General features: G+C 37.6%; 2 protein-coding genes across 2 annotated transcripts; both read right to left on the reverse strand.

Moving 5' to 3' along the window:
* Positions 1-2,563: 2,563 nt before the first annotated feature.
* On the reverse strand, positions 2,564-3,706 carry LOC139973876 (glycoprotein 3-alpha-L-fucosyltransferase A-like). The gene has a single exon (XM_071980759.1). It carries the CDS (start codon positions 3,704-3,706, stop codon positions 2,564-2,566), a length of 1,143 nt encoding a protein of 380 aa, XP_071836860.1.
* A 7,501-nt stretch (positions 3,707-11,207) lies between these two features.
* LOC139973937 (fibrinogen-like protein A) lies at positions 11,208-15,365 on the reverse strand. Its single transcript, XM_071980830.1, has 5 exons — positions 15,008-15,365; positions 14,244-14,494; positions 13,231-13,542; positions 12,106-12,367; positions 11,208-11,613 (listed from the first exon to the last, which is right to left on the reverse strand). The coding sequence occupies exons 1-5, from the start codon at positions 15,075-15,077 to the stop codon at positions 11,351-11,353; spliced, it is 1,158 nt and encodes a 385-aa protein (XP_071836931.1). The 5' UTR covers positions 15,078-15,365; the 3' UTR covers positions 11,208-11,350.
* Positions 15,366-20,699: the final 5,334 nt, after the last annotated feature.

Consider the following 20,699-nt stretch of genomic DNA (forward strand, 5'->3'; position numbering starts at 1 on the left):
AGAAACTTGAAGTCGTGGTTTAATTGATTCCATAATTGATTACATATAGTTCCTCAAATATGCAAACGGCTCTTGTAAGGGCCACTCAATGCTCTAGAAAAAAAGACAACTATACAGTTCCTCAAACATGCAAAGGGCTCATTGCGTAACTTTTGTCAGACTACGATCGACATCGAACGGACATCACTTTATTAACCTACCAATAATATAACCCAAAATAAATCAAATTACACTAGTGAAATAAAAACGGTTATATTATTTCACATCGATTCCCCTTTGTTTGTATAATAATATAACTTCCATATAATAATAATATAACTTCCAATAATGTAACCCAAAATAAATCAAATTGAACTAGTGAAATAGAAACGGTTATATTATTTTCATGTTTTCTAAAAGTATTTGTACCAGAGGTCATTGTCTTAAACTCCAAAAGTCACATAGTAGGATTAATATTCGGCATAACTTTTTTCTAACAGGGTTGTGAATGAGTGGAATGGTTTGTCTGAGAAAGTTGTACTTGCAAGTAGTGTCAATGGGTTTAAGAATGCTTTGGACAAGCACTTTAAGCATTGTAATCGGGTCTGAGTGTTAGTGTCTTTAGTTTTTTTTTCTCTCTCTCTATAGGGTCCTTGATGGGGACTTAAGTGTCCCTCCTGATCCTTTTTTTCTACTAAACTAAACTAAACATCGATTCCCCTTTGTTTGTATAATAATATAACTTCCATTGTATGCGTAAACGCCTAAAGTAGTGTAATCCTCCCATTATACCCGAAATAACTGCTCAGATTTCGATCGATATCGAGCGGACTTCACTTTATTTACCTATTACGAAGTAACCTAACCCAAAATAAATCAAATTGAACTAGTGGAATAGAAAAAGTAATATTATTCTGACTGAATATTAGTAAAAATAAGGTTGGGCGAAATGACCATGCTGGTTGGGCGAAATGACCATGCTGGTTGGGCGAAATGACTATGATGGTTGGGCGAAATGACCATGCTGGTTGGGCGAAATGACCAGGTTGGTTGGGCGAAATGACCAGGCTGGTTGGGCGAAATGGCAGTTGGGCGAAATGGTTGTTGGGCGAAGTGACTAGAAAGCCTTCAAATGATGTGTTTACAATGCATTTCAAATATAGCAAATGAGATATCAATTTTTAGATGTCACCCAGGGGTATATATACACAATGGATTGACCTTAACATTTAAGTATGCAACGAGGAGCCGACGTCATTACCATTGTAACATTAAAAGAAAACGTAAGAAAACACACACAAAAAAACAAAAACAAAAAAACCCCAGAGGAAATGATTCGATTCTGTTTCTTCATGTTTGCTTTATAATTGTTACTTTCATTGATATTGGAGACAACTTTGGGACCGACTTGGGATCGACTTTTGATATTCACTAGGGTGACACAACCACCCACCCACCCCTTCCCTCGAAAGTACACTCTATAGGAACAGTCAGATGGAAATTGGAATGGCTATACAGACTATAGGCTACATAAATTGCACTCAATTCTTTCTTTTGCTTGTTGACCTATTATAATATATTCTACCTACTGTTATCTTTTAAAACGCTTTCGTATGGTTACGATTAATCTTTCACAAACAAGTCTGTGAAGAACTTTACTTTATTACTTTTGTAATACATGAGTAAAGCTGGTATGCACCTGCACAAGGTTATACACTTCTGTAAATTTGTGACGTCATTCTGGCATAAGCGAGTTATTAATTGTCTTACAGGGAAAGCAATGTGCTTCCGTTAGGCCAGCGTATAGGTTTCAGTGATTAAAACCATAGCAACTATATCTATATAACAAAGTATATAGTGTAAAGACATCGAATATTAAAATGAAAACAACATGTATGCATGATAAAACAGCTTAGAAATATATGTATAGTTAGTGCGTACGATTCTAACAAGGTTAAAATAACACATAAAATGAATAAGCAATGAACTGAAGTTATATTAAAGGTTCTAAATGATCAGACTGTATGAATATTGCAGCACGGTAAATGAAATAATCCCGATATACAGTTGAATTCTGTGTTTCTGAACTTCGGAAAGATTTACGTATGGATCTCTGAGGTGTCTGCTGGATAAGGTTTATATACATGTACAGATGAAACCAGTCACCTGTAACTGGCTGAACTTTAGCCTATTGAAACAAATAGTTAACACATCCGTGCACAAAGTACAATTCAGTGACTTTAATATCAGTGGTCCTCTATGGGCGCCCTGCGGGTCCATTCCGGCGCGAGCAAGATTCAATTTTATACCCGCGAAACTGCGAAAGGAGCATCGCCCCCACAATCTTGCAATAACAGGCTTAACTTCCACCCTATACGATTGCGCAATCTAGGTGTAGTTAGTTTTATAGTGATGTTTTATTCTTACCGACCACTTTGTTCCAACGAATGAGTTTTTTTTATGGTCCTCGTAGGAAATTAATGAAGATCCCTCGCTCTGTTGTCTGTTTCACAGAACATTTGAATGATTCATATCACTGCATTAAAATATGTAAAATAAAAATTGTCACCCTCCTCCCAACATTTCATTTCAAAAAGTTTGAATAATCTTTGACCCATTTGTGATGTCCACATTCGTTACAACCCCCTAGCCAATTTGGCCCATATGGGTCGAAGACTCGCTTTGATAAATCTTGTTTTTTTGCTTCCAGGAAGTCGATTAATCTACAAACACCGAAATCTGTAAGTGATGTTATATCTCTAATAGGGTTACATTTCACTGTGCCATTGTTTTTCCATTGAAAATATGAATCATAGAGATCTTTATCCTTTGATACCCTTAGGATATAGTCTGCCAAATCCTTCAACGAATCAAAATCGTCAGCGTGAATGAACGAATTAGACGGAGCCTGTCGTTCGTAATCCACTTTTGGGGCACCTATTACAACAGGAATAGCTTTAAAGAGAGAGACAACATTCCAAAATTTTTCTGTAATATAACCCCCACAACAACTATTTTCGAATGCAGCAATAAATTTGTACTTTCTGAAAACCCTTGTGCAGTTCACCCAAGATTGCTTAGGACAGGATATTTCACCACAACCCCCGTACATGTCGATTGGTATGTAGTTTCCAAGATCATGTACGGCATCCGATCTCCTCCACATTGGGGTACTACAATGACTTGAGACCCACGCCATCAAATGTTCCTTCTGATAGAAATTTGACTCGAACTTTAAAGCTGTTTTTTCCTCACCGGTGAAGGGAGAGAAAGCTCCATATGGGATATAAATATCAGATTTGGGATGATACGTAGAACTGATGTTAAAATGAATATCACTCATTTCTATGGGTGGAATAAACTTCCTGGAAGTAAACGCACTCTCCTCGGTTGCAAATACCCACAGTTGATTACGTTGCCTTCTCTTCGCAAGTTCCTGCCAAATGTCAATGTCACCAATTATCCCCGAGAAAATCAATACATCTGCTCGTAGTTGAGTATAACCAGATTCATAGGTAGCTTTTTCAATTCGGACCGATGAATTTTCAATCCGTAGTTCGCAAGTAACGATTCTTGGAAGTATTAATTTATTTGCCCAAAAGACCGAAGTGGCGACTACGGCTACTCGGTATTGCACATCAGCACCTTCGACATGCGTTTGTAAACCCCTTGACATAACATCTCTTTGAAGAGGGATTGTTGAGTCATACAATAATTTACCGTCCATCGTTAATAAACCGAAGCAAGTTATCGAAACTGTTAAGAACATAACCAAGACACAAGCAATTAAGATATTTTTGGTGTTTGCCATCGTCAGCAAACGGTCGATGATAGATCAAAGCAATATCAAAAATAAGCTCCACGAAAGGGACAAATAAAATCCGAACGACTGAAATGTATTAACAGAAGTATAACGTCATATATAGCTATATGTGTCGTCGAAAAAGTGGAGTTCAATCAGTGAATATTCATGTTGTCAATGGCCGTCCATATGACTCTCTTACTAATAATTTTCTGTTAACGTTTGAATCCAGATGTAACATTATTATAAGGTAACTATGATGATAAAATGAATGATACTAGACTAAGGCCTTCTGACAAATCATGCCAGTGTGGTGTAACATCCATCGGCGGCTAGTATATAGGCATTCCGCTGAGTTTGAAGGTGAACGCGAATTATGACATTGTTATACGTATGCCATAAATGAACAAAACAGTAGGCCTATTGATACCAAATTCTCCTTCAATTGTGTTCGGTCAAGGTGATCCCTTTCTCTGAAGTGTGATACCAGCTTATCAGGGAAAATACTGTCCTTTTGAATTGATTTTGGAAGATTGTATTTGGTAGATGTGGCATATAGCTGCTCATCTCAGGTGTGGGCTTCTTCGTATAACCTATATAATGAGCTGGTATAGTTCTAGACTATATTCAGACCTACATCCTTGCAGTCTAATCAACACTCTGCATTCTGTAATAAACGCACACGAACCGATGTCATTTCCTGACCTGGTTTGGCAGATTCCCTACAGTTGCATTGTTATTTTAAGGTATACTTCTGTCATTTCATCGCTCCCATAGGAAACTAAGTAGGCCTTGGCTAGTAATATAGGCTCTAGTATTACTTCCCATTTTTTCTCTTCATTTCATGTATATATTGCACAGGCATGTACTATAGAACAATGACCTCTCTTCTTGTACCTATAGTGTACATTGCATTAAGATATATCACAAATAAATCACCATTTCATCACTTCCCAAATGAGCTTACATGACTACCTCAAAACCAAACCCTAACCCCCACCCCCTTCCCTCTCCAACCTTGTCGCACATCAGACTTCTGTATAATTGCATCCAATGGAAACACGTAAGAAGTTAGCAATTCGGTCTACCTCAAGCCAACGTCAACCTCCTTCCACCTCCGAAAAACTCCCCACTCGGGCAATCAGAAATGTCTTTCAAGAATCGGAGCTATTCTCAATAATTGGCTGTAAATTCACTCAAAAGTACAACATAAGGTGGGGGCGGGGGGACTTACCACTTTATGTAAATGACACTGAATTTTTATATAACTTGTTCAAGTCTTTCACTCTGCCAAAATCACCTTGGATCTCCGTCCGTATACAGAATATTATGTTATATTATATATATATATATATATATATATATATATATATATATATATATATATATATATATATATATATATATATATATATATATATATATATATATATATGGTCGACTTAGGAATTTTCACCCAACTCCCTTAACATGTAAGAATATTTGAAAGCTCCCAAAAAGTAACATAATCAACTGTCTGATTGCAAAATTTGACAAAGATACAACTCTACTAGCAGCAGTAGCTAAAATTTCTTGCATAGATACGTAAAATGATCTGTTCATAGTTACTTTAGTTCCAATTATACAAAACATCATCCCATGAACATTTAAAAAAAACCTAATCTTCTGTGTCCTGTGAGATTTGCAACTTAAACATGCTGGTATATAATTGAGCATTGTAGTACCGTTCCAACGAGGTAAACTTACTATCAGCTCCTTGACAGGATTATGATGCAATACTATTAAGCAAAATGGATCAATACTTATACATCCTCAAGTTAGAGGATGGATCTTGACTATTTCGTGGTAGCCAGTTAACACTGAAATTATTTTTCTTCACTTTTCACATAAATACCCCACCTCTTTAACGTTTACAGTAAACATCATTTTAAAACTAAAGTTAAATCATAATCAACTGTCGGCCATGAAGAAAATGACAAAGATAGACTTTTCCTGTAGCTACCCATATATAAGCAGTATTTTCATAATCTGCTGCAGATGATAGTTTAATTTCAACTAAGAGTCAACAATTAACCATTACCAAATAAAGAATGAAGAATGAAATGAACCGATATAGTTATCTTGAAAGAAAATGGAACAATAGTGAACTTTGTGACATGAAACATATTTGCATTAAAACTGACCATTAGCATTCTTGGGACACTGAATGCTATGACAGTATATCAATTTCATGTTACAGTTTGTGTAATAAATGTTACATTCACCATGGTAAGCACACAATCATCACATTGATTGGATTTATTAATATAAGGCTGAGTATTAAGCACAACGAATCTAAACACTCTTACAATAACAACAATCCCTCAAGTCATCCGATGTGACTGGTCTGAAAATGTAATGACAAAGAAACAACTCTTCCTGAAGTCAATTTAAAACAAGCAAAAACTTTAGATACACAGTGATTTGTTCATTATTATAGTTAAATTTGAATTAGCATGCAAACCAATCAAAACAAGTAGTGGCGAAATGAAAGGATATAATCTTTTTTTTATTATCAGAAACTGGAAGATATACATCAAAGTGAACTTTGAGATGTGGAAACGTGGAATGCTGACTATGACGACTGCTACACTGCAGTTACATTGTCTTTGATGTTGGCACGGTAAGCACGAACATCCTGAATCTGCTTGCACTTTACACTACCAGTCCAGGCAACTCATAAACAACTTTTGGGTAAAATTCCCAGGCATCAAGGCATGCCTTTTGGAATTCCAGATTAAACACATACAATGATTTGAAGCACACACCAATGGCCTTCATAAATGTCCTCTGAGGTAGGGCATGTCTCTCGATGATCACAAATAACTGCTGAGGATGTATTTTGCCTTCTCTAAGAAGTAACACATATGGCCGCTGAGGCTTTTCTGAAATATTTTGCAAATAATCCAGGGGCGTAGCCGGGATTTTTAAAGTTGTAGGCACGACTATCTGAGCGGAGCGCCACCATCGGTTTTACAAATTCCCAGATGGCCGGAAACGGCCCTTCCCGAGTGTTCATTCTGGTTCCCTGGCCTCTTGCTAACTTGAGACACCTCATTCAATATCACTTTTAAACCCCCAAAACAAACGAGCTATAATAGTACGTAATGATACCCAATTCTGAGTTTACAAGCGCAAATATGAATGTGTGAATGTTGAGAAATAATAGTGAAATGTAGGCTCAACCCTAGTTAGCGTAAGTACTTACACTTTGATGAAAATGACGCCGATGTAGAACATCGTGAATGAACCCAAGAGAAGTTGGTATCGAAAAGGCTGTTTAGGAACTTCGACGGCGATCGTGACAACAACAGGCAACAAAGTTATTGCAGCTCTATAAAGTATGTTAATCAACGATAGGCTTATTTGACTGTGGAATGTTTCTCAACTGAAATATTATCTGCGTAAACGGGTTCTTAACTAGATGTTAAAAAACTGACAAGGTCGGATCCTAGTCTTTTTCGGCGGGTAGAGTGTTGAATGAAACGGCACGCGATAGAAATGACAGCCTAGATGACAGAAGAATAGGCCACTTAATTTAGCCATATTCTTGCTACTTTCATTTCAATAGTTTTTCCTGTCTAGATTCTTAAACTCGTCCAGCAAGTTTATGGATTTGAATTATGGGTGTTTTTATAAAAAAATATATAACTTGGCCAAAAATGTGTAGGCCCGGGCCTACAGTGCTACATACTGGCTACGCACTGTAGGCCCTTCTATTTTATGTCTGTCATAATAAGAAAAAAGACCTGTGGTACATTACGCCCTGTCCACTGATTACTATGCATGATATCTGCACCAAAAACAACAGGGACCACCCTTGGGTTAATGGTTATAATCATACCTAGTATCAACTCAAACATAAATTGATTTTTTTCAGATTTTGTGTTTACATGCTTATTTCAGAAATATTCTCATTTGGCCACGCCAATCATCAATATTTAATTAGCAAACCCAAAATGGCAGTGAAAACATAGTGATGATGGTCCCAAGGCTCCACACCAAATATTAAGTAAATGTCAGCTACTTGGAATTGCCTTGTTTTAAGTTTAGCACATTAAGCCCCCCACCTCCCCCCCCCCCAATTCCTATACAAGATATCTTCACTGCAAACAACAGGGAACACCATTCTGCTATGTATCAACTCAAAATAATGTAGGATTCTTGACATATCATGTATACAAGGAAACATCTCACGCACAGGACATCACCATTAAAAAAGAAAGCCCAAGTGTTGGAAAACAATGTTCTTCAACGATATAATTTCTCCATTAAAAACATTCATCTTAAAAATCAGTACCTTTGACAAATTTACCCTCTACCAGGATTTAAGTAGTTGGTAACAATTCTTCATTCCATTAAGATCAAATATATCTGCATCAAATGTTTGCATAGTATCCCAAACACAAACTGACATAATAACAAATGTGGTGGGCATAAGGTCAGGCAAACTTACACAATGGAAGTCTACGAAAGCCGCACATGATTCCTTTACATATAGTTGTTGCATCTCCCAGGAACAAGTTTGCCAACTGCATACTTAAGTTAAAGTTAGGCCTAAAGTACAGGTAGGCATGGCCGCACTAACATTTACATCGTCCTCGTCCTCGAAAGGGACTTTTATTGTGCTCATTTATATTTTTCTTCTCTCAAGAATGACAAAATTAAATACAAATAAAAACATACATAGATACATAAGTTACATGCTTTGTTAGTAATAATGATAACATATTTTTACATAAATATAACAAAAAACAATCGAAGAATGTTTGGTTACCTTTCATAAAGGCAACCAAAATGTTAATAAGTGCAAAAAAGTTATACCATGGTAGCCAGAACTTTTCCCATTTATCTTCAGTCATGTTGCTTGAAAGAGTATATATTTTTTTGCACCAAGCAAAATAATCTTTCAGAAAATGATTCATGTTATTGACTGAAGGACTTGTCTTCTTCAATTTTTGAAAGAAAGATGACATATTTTACCAAAATTATTATATGGTTAAAGATTTTATCAAACTTCCCACCAAGTAAAATCGATTTAGGATTTAAGACAAAAAAAAAAATTGATGTAGGAAAGTGACTCGGGCTAGCCAAGATTTTGTAAAATCATTGAACATTGAAATAATTCTTTCTTTCCACACATAAAGTAGCAATGTACTGTATAGCACTAAGCACACCAGTCACAGTTGCCACAAGTTCCTGTTATTGTTATGGAACTTGTGCTTAATTGTAGAATGCCCGCCACCTTTTGAATCTCACACATTATGACCGGAAGTCCTTATAGTAAGCAATTGCTCCGGCAATTGATATCGTAGGAACAATAATGAATCTGAAGATTAATGACTCAACAAAGGTAGCTAGGTCAATTACAAACAGTAGGCCTACACCATCATTAGTTACAACGCAAGGCTGGGATGTAATTGATGAACAATGGACCCTGTGGTATGGCCTAATCAGATCAACCTACACGTGTTAAACTCTTTGTATCCTATAGGCTGTAAATATTTACACAGCAAACTGATCCTAACTTAGTGCTATAGAAATAGAACAGGCTATTGTTAGTAGTGTAGTAGTGCACTATACAAATGCTACAAAAAGGACCTAGTATATGCCTGTCGTGTTATGGCTAATATCTTTCACCAACGGTAGCTTACCCTTCGGTTTCTCTTTCACTTAAGAAGTTATTCTTTTGCTATCTGAGGAAAGAGCTCGTCTCTGTTTTGAGATTTCGGTAAAATACTGGTAACATTTTTTATTGCATTCTCCTCTGTCTCTTAGGCTATACCCATAACACACTTTGTTTGCAGTGTCCAAGACTTTTCCGAATTCTTTTAACGAAATCAAGTCACGACCTTTCATGTATTACATCTATTACTGCGAAACAAAGTATCTATGTTAATGATATTTCATGTAACTTATCATCTAATGTATTTATGTGATCTAATGTATCTACATTTAATGTATCTTATCATAAGCTTTGACAAACACAAAGAACTTAATCGCTCTTTCATCGCTGTGGAGCTCAGATTTTTTATTGTTTAATGTCAGGGGGTAGGGGGCGGGCGGAGCAGGGTCACAGGGTTCCATGCAGCCAAGGTTTGTGAAAACTGAAAAAAAAAACATCAGAAGAGACCTTTCCATAAATGAGAAGTGTATGTTTTGTTGATGAAAGGACCCTTCCATATTTTTGTAATGGGAAAGGTGCCCTTTTGTGGAGAAGTGTATCAGAGAGTGTAACTAAACCAGTCTGATATGTTACTGAAGAATGCACAGACCCATTATTTGTCGGTAAGGTTAATTGAGATAAGTTTGTCTCCCTGCCCCCACCCCCCCCCATCACCTCCAGTGAGCCATCTTCGGCCTGCACGCCGTGACTGGTTGCATTTTCTGAATATAGCTTAGGATAGCTAGGATAGGATAGGATTGGAAACAGACAGCTGCGAGCAACATTCATAAAGTAATAATTAATTAATTAATTAATTACTTAAAGAATGTCTATCAACTGAGGCTTCAGTGCGACAGGTTGTTCCTGTACCTTTTCATGCTCAATTCCGAAATACCTGCTAGGTTTTGCCCCCCCCCCCCACATCTTTTAATTTTTTTTTTTGGGTTTCTGACAATCAGATAAATCATTGTCGTCTATATACCACTGCCATATCACGTGCATTAGTTAAAATGAGTAAAGAAAACGAAGCAGTGAGTTGCATTAATAATCCTATCAAATGTATGGGGTGTATTGTGAACAAATACCCCGTCACCCCCTTCACCCCCCCGCACGCAAAAAAAAAGAAAGCAAGGAACTACACATCATCCGCTGTATACTTCACAAATATCATGTACATTATTGCTTAATGTACGTATATACATTATACATGCTTTGAAATATAATATAAGAGAAAATGAGCAGCTACGTAAATTTTGCCGGTGCGGCCAACGACACCTCGTGCCCTCTAAAACAAGTGACACCCACCTTCCGGTGAAGACTATATCGTTAGCTGGCGAAGTGGCTGGTAATGCTATTAAACGTGCAGTCAGTTAACCAATTGGACCCCATGTACACTAGTTAATTACATGCTTATATCATTTAGAGATCCAGATGTCCCCAGATGGCCCCACTCCTTTAACATATACCTTCGGAGCCACCGAAAGGACTGTTGAGGCATCTCATAATACCCACCAAACTAACAACTCGGAACGGAAGCCTGAAAGTGCCATAGTATTCTGGTAACACGAGGTGCCAAATATAGCAATTTGTCTCATCCCAGCTCCCCCACCCCACCCCACCCCACCCCACCCCACCCCACCCCACCCCACCCTGGTTGGGTTCGTGTTGAAGTCAGCTCTTCCCTGGGGTCCCATTTGTATTGCCACACATGCATGGCCCATGTTAGTCCTTGTTTTGATCCTTAAAACACATGCTTTAAAAAAAAAATACTTCAAGTAACAACAGTTACAGGACAGAATATTTACAAAGATCGACGAGTGTTGATATCTTCAAAAGATTCCAACTAAAAGTAAACATCTATAAAGTCAATATGGTCTCAATTTCATCTCGACAAATTTAACAACATAACGGTGCTGACTAAGCAGCTTCCAGTAAATACCCTTCAATTCGGATCCATTGTATTGGCCATTGGGATTGAAAAGACTGCACCATTTCCTCGCGTCGTACCAAAAGGCTCCGTGGTTCTCCACAGCGCATTCAAAGTCATTTGTCCCCTCGACATTGTCGGCATTATCTCGGTCTTTGGTAGACCATGGCGCACCAAGGTTGAATATCATTGAGGGACGAGCTAAAGAAAAGAAAATCTTAATATATATATATATATATATATATATATATATATATATGTTGATACTAGTTGAGACTAGCGGAACACTAGTAGTTGTACTTTGAATAAAACAAACGAAAATTAAAAAGAAATATATATATATATATATATATTTCTCATGTGATTTTTGTTCAGCGTCTCGAAAAACGTGGGATAATAATAATAATGTTACTTATCTACTAATGTACACAGAACAGGAGCTAGAATAACATTCCCAATGTTAATAATTGTACTAATGTACAATAGCTAGCATTATAAACATAATGTCAGTTACTGTATTGATGTACAAAAGCTAGCATTACATACTTAATGTAAATTGTCTATAGTAATGTAAATTGTCTATAGTAATGTACAATAGCTAGCATAACAAACCTAATCCAGTTATGTACAATAGCTAGCATTACATACCAAATGTAACTAATCTAGTAATGTACAATAGCTAGGATTACAAACCTTCAGATCCGGTTCCTTGGATAATATCCGTCAGGGTGTAATTGTTTTCTTCGTTTCCTATTCTGAAAATGTCATGCTCTGCGTAATGATGCATATCATCAGTTGATAAGTCAATACGGAGTTTGTACTCTCGTTGGTGAGTAATAAGGTGTATTTTGTCATTTCCGAGCCAATGTTCTTGGTCTTCGTCTCCAAAGCCTTCTTTATAATCAGCCCAGTTGAGGTAGAAGTCGACAGATCCGTCAACCCGACGCTGAAATACCTACACATTGAGAAAATTACGTTCAAACATGTAACGATGTGTGTCATAGTATAACGATAACTATAAGCAGAACCCGATTTAAGAGTATAATTGAAAGAGTTGTGAGCTTGTAAGGTGGCCAACCCTCACCCACCCCACCATCCCACCACCCACCCAGCCACCCCGCCCCTCGACAATGTGTTCGTTAAATATATATTGCCTTGAGTATCACATCAGTGTTATGACGTAGTGAATGTTTTATTGAGACATGCGAACGGAATACATTATGCAATATTCAATAGTAACCAATAATAACATGGAAACTTATACGGAAATGTAAAAATCACACAGTCAAGGTAAACTATGAAAAGTCGTAATACACAAAGTTACATGGCTGGAGATATTAACAGACAGACTTACATAATGCTGAAAAAAATCTTTTTAAGAAAAGTCACCCAGGAAAGAACCTGGGAACGAAAAACCAAACAACCTAACGACTGATCCGCTCTCAACCCCACCCCCCTTTCTCGAGACTGTGAATGTGTGATCATCTTCAGGTGTGTATCACGATTCCCCTCCAAGGGGAAAAAAGATACTACACATGATCTTAGCCAAAAGGCCGAGAAGCTGATAAACGAGAATAGCCACTGCAAAATCTAAACAAACGGGACCATGTCTCCAGAAGCTAGCTAGATAATGGCTACAATAAAACTTTTTGCCCTGTCAACCCAGAACAGTGTAGCAATAGGCAATTATAACGAAAAACAAATCTTAAAGGGCAACATTGCATGAGGATGAGTGATCCCAAATGAAACATTCCTGACATGACATTCACGATTGACAGACAAGTATTATGAATGCAAGACGATTGAAGCTGTACTCACCGTCCAGCCACCTCCCGAGGTAGCCATATCACAGTAGACTTCAAATGGTCCTCTTGTCCAGTTTTTCGGCGTGATCAGATAAGTACCATTTTCAACGAATCCAGCATTATGGTAGTCAGAGCAGTCGAGAGCCAAAGTACAATTTAATCCGTTGCCATAGAAACCATCGTCACAAATACATGGTACATCGTTGAGATTCTGTTGTTGGCATGTTGCATTATCGCTGCATCGAAATTCGTAATCACACATCAAGTTTCCCTGACTACATACACACCGCATCGAGCAGTCGTTGTTTATGAAGACTTCCCCCTGCTGCAGGGGAATGATAAAAAGAAAAGGCCGTAACCTCAATTGTGTGTGTGTGTTTAGTATAAAATGGAAGGAAGAAGCGTTTAGTTCGATTACCAAACCTATCATGGAAGAGCGAAAAGATCCTCATATGAGTCTTCTTACAACAGGAACCTTTTTTTACATTGTAGCACCCGCGCATTCTTTAATTGACCTCTTCATATTATAGGGAGAAAAAAGCCTGCGATTAAATACCCACAATTGGTATTGATGGGGGGGGGATGGGGTGGGGGAGGGGGAAGATGATACAGTCATTTCATCATTAAGGGAAGAAGAAGCTCACACTTTACTCCTTTCCCCAATTTCCAAGTAACGTGGTACCATATGAAAAGATCAACTTCGAAAATGTATGTGAAATTATGTTTTCGTTTTAAACTGTTATGACAGCCACACTGGCATTTATAGATATTTCCCATGGATTCTGGAAATATCGCATCAAATGTTATAAGTGACAATTATTCCACATATGTGACCCCCCCTGTCATATCCTATCTTCATGAGAGGGACATGCAGTTGGTCGTCAATAATGTCCACGATCACCAACATCTTAATTATGTTTGGCTGATGCGGTTGGACATTTTATAAGCCAGTTTTAACGTAGATATTATCATTGATTGTGATTGAATTTGAACAGTCTGTTAATTAACTATATAAATTTAACTTACTTGCAAGATCCCAACGTCTTCAACATAGCATCCGCAGTCTTCAATGGGAACACAGTCCTCCCCGTTCATCAAGAATCCATCCGGTGGACAAATGCAGATGTCAGAATCGGTACAGTTTCCGTGGCAACCAAAAGGGTCTACACAAGTTCCCAGACAGGTGCAGTTTCCCACTACCATGTTCATAGGGCATTTACTTATTTGAGACTGTTGCGAAGACATTTCCTCGAAAGTACATAAATCTATCAGAGGAGCTATGAAGAGAAAAACATACAATATATGTATTTATATATATATATGTATTTATTTAAATATATATATATATATATATATATATATATATATATATATATATATATATATATATATATATATATATATATATATATATATATATATATATATATATATATATATATATATATATATATATATATATATATATACCTACTTGAATTTAATTTCAGTAAAATGGAATAATATGAAACTGAGATCAGATACGACACGAATTAACCATCCTCTAATATAACGGCCCAGATTGAAACACCGAACTATCACACGTTACAATGATAGTGAACAATGAATTGCACTGTTGCAGAGTGCATAATAATACTACGCGGAATTACCACAAGGAATCTATGAAAGTCGTGCATTATATCAGGCCACCGAGAAAGTCAGTTTAATTGAAACATCAACAAATTAGTGGACATGCAATGGGCCTCTATATAATAACACACTCTACCGCATACAAATATAATTTTACTTACCTACGGCATCAACTACACTGCATAACGTTAACGTCACGTTCAGCAGTATAGAAAAACGGCTACTAGTCATCTTATGTTCAGTGTGTAACTTGTCTGACAGTCTTAACACTATTGAAACCTATTCAATGAACTAAGAAGTATCTGTGATAGCGATACGAACAATTCCATGTGAATCACGATCTGAGTGTGCTTGTTCGCCTCTTGTTTCTAACTTCAGATAGTACGATCAACCAGTTATTATCATTTAATATTGCGTTCAAGTCACAATTTCCAAACTTTGCAATAATACTTTTGATCGACAAGACCACCTGCTTGTTTTTAGTTTTTCGAAGGAAATCAATTCACGAAGCTCAGTTACTCGTAGTGGTAAAGAATGTTATCGATTAATTTAGATTTGATAATTTTGAAAGTCTAGTGGATTAAAATGAAAGTTGAAACGAACAATGCCTTTATTCATGTTAGTGGGTTCCTCTGGAACAATAGTCTGCAGCAATATTGCTACATGTACTTTCTTTCTAAGAACATTTCCATTATAGCGTCTCCGATGCGAAGCTGCATTATCGCCAACGTGTGAGGGCGTCCGTACGGATATGTAGTGCTGTTTCGTGATAAAAGTACATGACCGGTGACCCCTTTTCCATTCACCGAGTATATATATATATATTGGGCACTTCATTTGGGTGTTCTCAGTGTATTTATTGTAGTGCGCGTGCGCGCTACAATATTGGCATAAGTGAATGAAAACTACATGACTGGACGTTGAAACTTAAAAGTTTCATATAGTCTCTGTACATTTGCAGTTTCAGAGGCTGCAGCTGCGTAGCCAACTTATTCTGAGCCTGTCAAGGCGCTCAAAAGCGCCCTCACTTTGTAAGTACCTATATGACTTACTCCCTGGCGTGTTGTCTGCTCAAAATATAACACCATGAACAGCAGAAATATTCTTCCTTATACTGCAAGTACTCTACGCGCACTACAATACTCAAACACTCACTCAGTCCCATGACTGTGAAGTTGTCGGGGAGACATAACGGTTGCAGCTGACATCGTCCTCCATACAGATCTGTTAGCAGCAGTGGCGAGCAGGTCTGGCATGTCCAAGCTGGTCCAGTCCTTCACGTTGTCGGACCAGTTTCTCCTCTGACGTCCTCGTCTGCGACTGACCTTTACAATGCCCTGGAGTTTTTCCTTGGAGATGCTGTCATGCCTTATGACGTGGCCAAACCACGCCAATTTCCGGCGTCTGACTGTTGGCAGGAGTGGTTCATATGGGCCCACCAGGTCTCACGGTCTTACGTTGGTCTTACTGTCGGTGTATAGATGCGGATCTTTGCAAAGTTCTTCTCTTAATATTGCAAGCACTCTACGCGCACTACGATACTGCGTATTTGCAAAGTTCTTTCTAATACTGCATGCACTCCACGCGCACTACAATACTGCATATTTGCAAAGTTATTTCCTTAATATTGCAAGCACTCCACGCGCACTACGATACTGCGTATTTGCAAAGTTCTTTCTAATACTGCATGCACTCCACGCGCACTAAAATACTGCATATTTGCAAAGTTCTTCCTAATTTTGCAAGTACTCCACGCGCACTACAATACTGCGTCTTTGCAAAGTTCTTCCTAATACTGCAAGCACTTCACATGCACTATAATACTCCGTATGTGCAAAGTTCTTCCTAATACTGCAAGCACTTCACATGCACTACAATACTGCGTATGTGCAAAGTTCTTCCTGATACTGCAAGCACTTCACACGCACTACAATACTGCGTATGTAAAAAGTTCTCCCTGATACTGCAAGCACTTCACACGCACTACAATACTACGTCTTTGCAAAGTTCTTCCTAATACTGCAAGCACTTCACACGCACTAAAATACTGCGTATGTGCAAAGTTCTTCCTAATACTGCAAGCACTTCGCACGCAATACAATACTGCGTCTTTGCAAAGTTCTTCCTAATACTGCAAGCACTTCACGCGCACATCAAAACTGCGTATGTGCAAAGTTCTTCCTAATACTGCAAGCACTTCACACGCACTACAATACTGCGTATGTGCAAAGTTCTTCCTAATACTGCAAGAACTTCTCGCGCAATACAATACTGCGTCTTTGCAAAGTTCTTCCTAATACTGCAAGAACTTCTCGCGCAATACAATACTGCGCATTTACAGGCAAATGCAGATCTAGTTGTTCTTGCATTTTCTGAGATGTTTAGACAATCAATGGACGATAATTGTGGTTGGGTTGGTTTCAGTCTTTTGCAGTAGGTATACAGCTATATACAGAGCAGAATGTACATAATGTTTACAGTAAAAGAGCTAGTGTTACAGAACTGGACACAAAGGAGGAATGTTTTATAGACGAGAAGTCTAGTAACTGGTTCAAACATTGTTACAGTATGTAAGACAGGAAGAAACGAGATTTTGTAGATTGAGAGAATGGTATCAAGAAAATAACAATAGAATGATATAAAGAGAATAACCATAGAGTGATATAAGAGAATACCAATAGAATGATATGAAGAGAATAATAGAATGCTATAAAGAGAATAATAATAGAATGGTATAAAGAGAATACTAATAGAATGGTATAAAGAAAATAATAATCTTCTTGTGACTTTATGCTTGAAAAATATAAAAACAAACTGAAATGTTTGATGTAAATGTTCTCTCTTCTGTAGTATAATTTTAAACCGATCATGATTAATCTGTTAAACTTGTTTATATTATAATGCAGCTCAATTGCATGTAATGATAACATCAACCACTGTGCTGCTGCGAAATAAATTCACAGAATATTGTGAACAAATTGCAAACTGCATGTTTTGCATTTCGAGAAGGCATAATGAGTTTATGTGATTTTGACCTACATATGCAGAATATATCGGCAGGTTTCGTTAGCAATCGACTCCAACCACCAGAATGTAACTTTAAGTGACAAACTGTGAAGGGTATTGGAACATCTTAGCCAACTGAACAATGGAAACCACCAATTAATCCTTAACTGACGTCTAAGTGTGACATCATCAATAAGAAACAGAGCTACTAAACATCTCATGTGGTCAAATAAATCACCTTTAAACGGCCAATTTAAAATTATTAAAATTGGATGCTAATCTTCAGAATACTATTCATGCACCTTATCAACCTTAATACTGGAAAAATGACCCCCAAAATGGAAATGTAACTAGGGTTACAAAAACCTAAGGACATTTAATGGCGTGCGCAAGAGTGAAGTAGGGAGTGTCCATGCATCCCACCTCCGTCAAAAGTCGGAGTAGAGGGACGTTCAATCAGGGAAGAATTAGATCATTACGAGTCCTGTCACAGGATGACCTTCAATTAGGTTAAAGTCTCCTACCTTAATCAGTCGGATGATGTTTGAACTTTGAAATTATGACCAGTATTAAACGTAAAGGACATTTCATGACGTGCGCTTGAGTGAAGTAGTGTCCATGCATCCACCTCCGTCAAAAGTCGGAGGAGAAGGACGTTCAATCTGGGAAGAATTAGATCATTACGAGTCCTGTCACAGGATGACCTTCCATTAGGTTAAAGTCCCCTTCCTTAATCAGTCGGATGATGTTTGACCTTTGAAATTATGACCAGTATTAAACGTAAAGGACATTTAATGATGTGCGCGTGAGTGAAGTAGGAAGTGTCCATGCATCCCACCTCCGTCAAAAGTCGGAAGAGAAGGACGTTAAATCAGGGAAGAATTAGATCCTTACGAGTCCTGTGACAGGATGACCTTCCATTAGGTGAGGTAGGGAGTGTCCACGCATCCCACCTCCGTCAAAAGTCGGAGGAGAGGGACGTTCAATCAGGGAAGAATTAGATCCTTACGAGTCCTGTGACAGGATGACCTTCCATTAGGTGAGGTAGGGAGTGTCCACGCATCCCACCTCCGTCAAAAGTCGGAGGAGAGGGACGTTAAATCAGGGAATAATTATTTCAATACGAGTCCTGTCACATGATGGCCTTCCATTAATCAGTCGGACGCTGTTTGACCTTTGAAATTATGACCACGTTTCGAGGGCCAATACTAACGATTTTTCTTTCTTTCGAGCATACATCCGTCCGTCGGCGGTCATCATTTCACATTGTATACATGAAATTAAAAGAGGCCCTTTCTTTTCTCAGTATTCATAACCTTGTAAATTGAAACTTGTCCTCGAGACTGTATCTATATACTGCTCGTAAATATACAGCTATAAACACAAATGTATATATTATGGAACAAGCAACATTCAATGAGTATAAAAAAAGCACAATCATCTGTAGATGAGCGAACAGCTGAAAATCACAAACAATGTCCATTCGAAGGCAAAGACGTGATCATTTGCAATAAAATCATAATATCTTCAATAATATGGTAAAATCGATTTTCTTTGCTTTAATTTCAGTTTTTAAACAACTCGCTCTTCTTAATAAATTTCAGTATATTCAATGTGCTGATATTATTATTCAAGCTATAATATTAGGCGGTACCTTGATTAGAAATTTTGCACATCTCGGTATCAATTTTATGAGTTTTCGATCGCTCTTCATGGCGAAAGGGAAGATTATTCTTTCCTAAGGTGAATCGATTTTTTTTTTGGCACGGATCGATCATGTGTTCATGCACTTCGAGTACGTTATGATCAAACATCTTTTGATTAACTCTGCATGTCTCAGCAAATATTGCTTTTTATCTTTCAACAAATGATGAGAATGACCTATACACCTTTACCTCTCTATCTATATTTATATATATTAACGACTTTTGTGACACAGTTTGCACTACAAATATTGACGATCAATTTCAGTTATTTGAATAATAACATAATGTAATCAGGTAGGTGTCACAGAGAGTAAATAAATAAATAAAACCCGCTGGGAATGAGCATTGGACCCGCCGCCGCCAATATTATCAACAAATGAGGGCAAAGTAGTATACCAAAGCTGGTATAGTCTAGTTTTCATCGACAAATTTCTGAAAACATAACACCTGTGCATATTTTACGGTAAGCAAATTTTCGAAATCAGAATGATGTCTTCTATCAACCCCGAGGAAGCCATTCTGAAAACCAAAATAATATCTTTGACGACAAATCATATTTAACATATACCTAATGCATATTCAGCACTGTGTAGCATCAGTATTGTAAGTAAACGAAGAACATCTGCAACTCATGTTTATGTTAACGTGTTTAGAAAAACGATTCAACCGCAAGGCACTAAAGTACGTAGTATATTATGATAAGCCGAGACGATCATCTCAACTTCGTAGCCGTTCAATGACTTGTTATTAATTTTATTGGCTTAAATTGGAACATTTCAATCGATAATCTTACGTCCATGGGAGGACGGTTGAAAAAGTAATCTCCTTGGTCCTAGTGTGTGTTTCCTACTTGAGTAAACCGAGATCAGTCGGGTTGTGTGACGCTGCAGGGGATTTGTATCACATTCTTTATGATATGTAGTTATTTCGGTGTAACAGTTCTTTGCAATCGTTTGTAAACGTGTCTGGAAGCAGAAGGCTTACTGAACATTCATTTATCGGGAAAATTATTCGAAGATTACATAATGTGTGAATACCAGTCTGTAGTTTATGCTTCACGTCAGCTGCTGTATACGAAATAGAGTTTAAGTCTGCAATAGCTTAATGGGTCACGAAACCTATAGATTACTATGTTACTTGA

This window comes from Apostichopus japonicus, chromosome 9, assembly GCF_037975245.1.
Source record: "Apostichopus japonicus isolate 1M-3 chromosome 9, ASM3797524v1, whole genome shotgun sequence".
In the NCBI taxonomy this organism is placed as follows: domain Eukaryota; kingdom Metazoa; phylum Echinodermata; class Holothuroidea; order Aspidochirotida; family Stichopodidae; genus Apostichopus; species Apostichopus japonicus.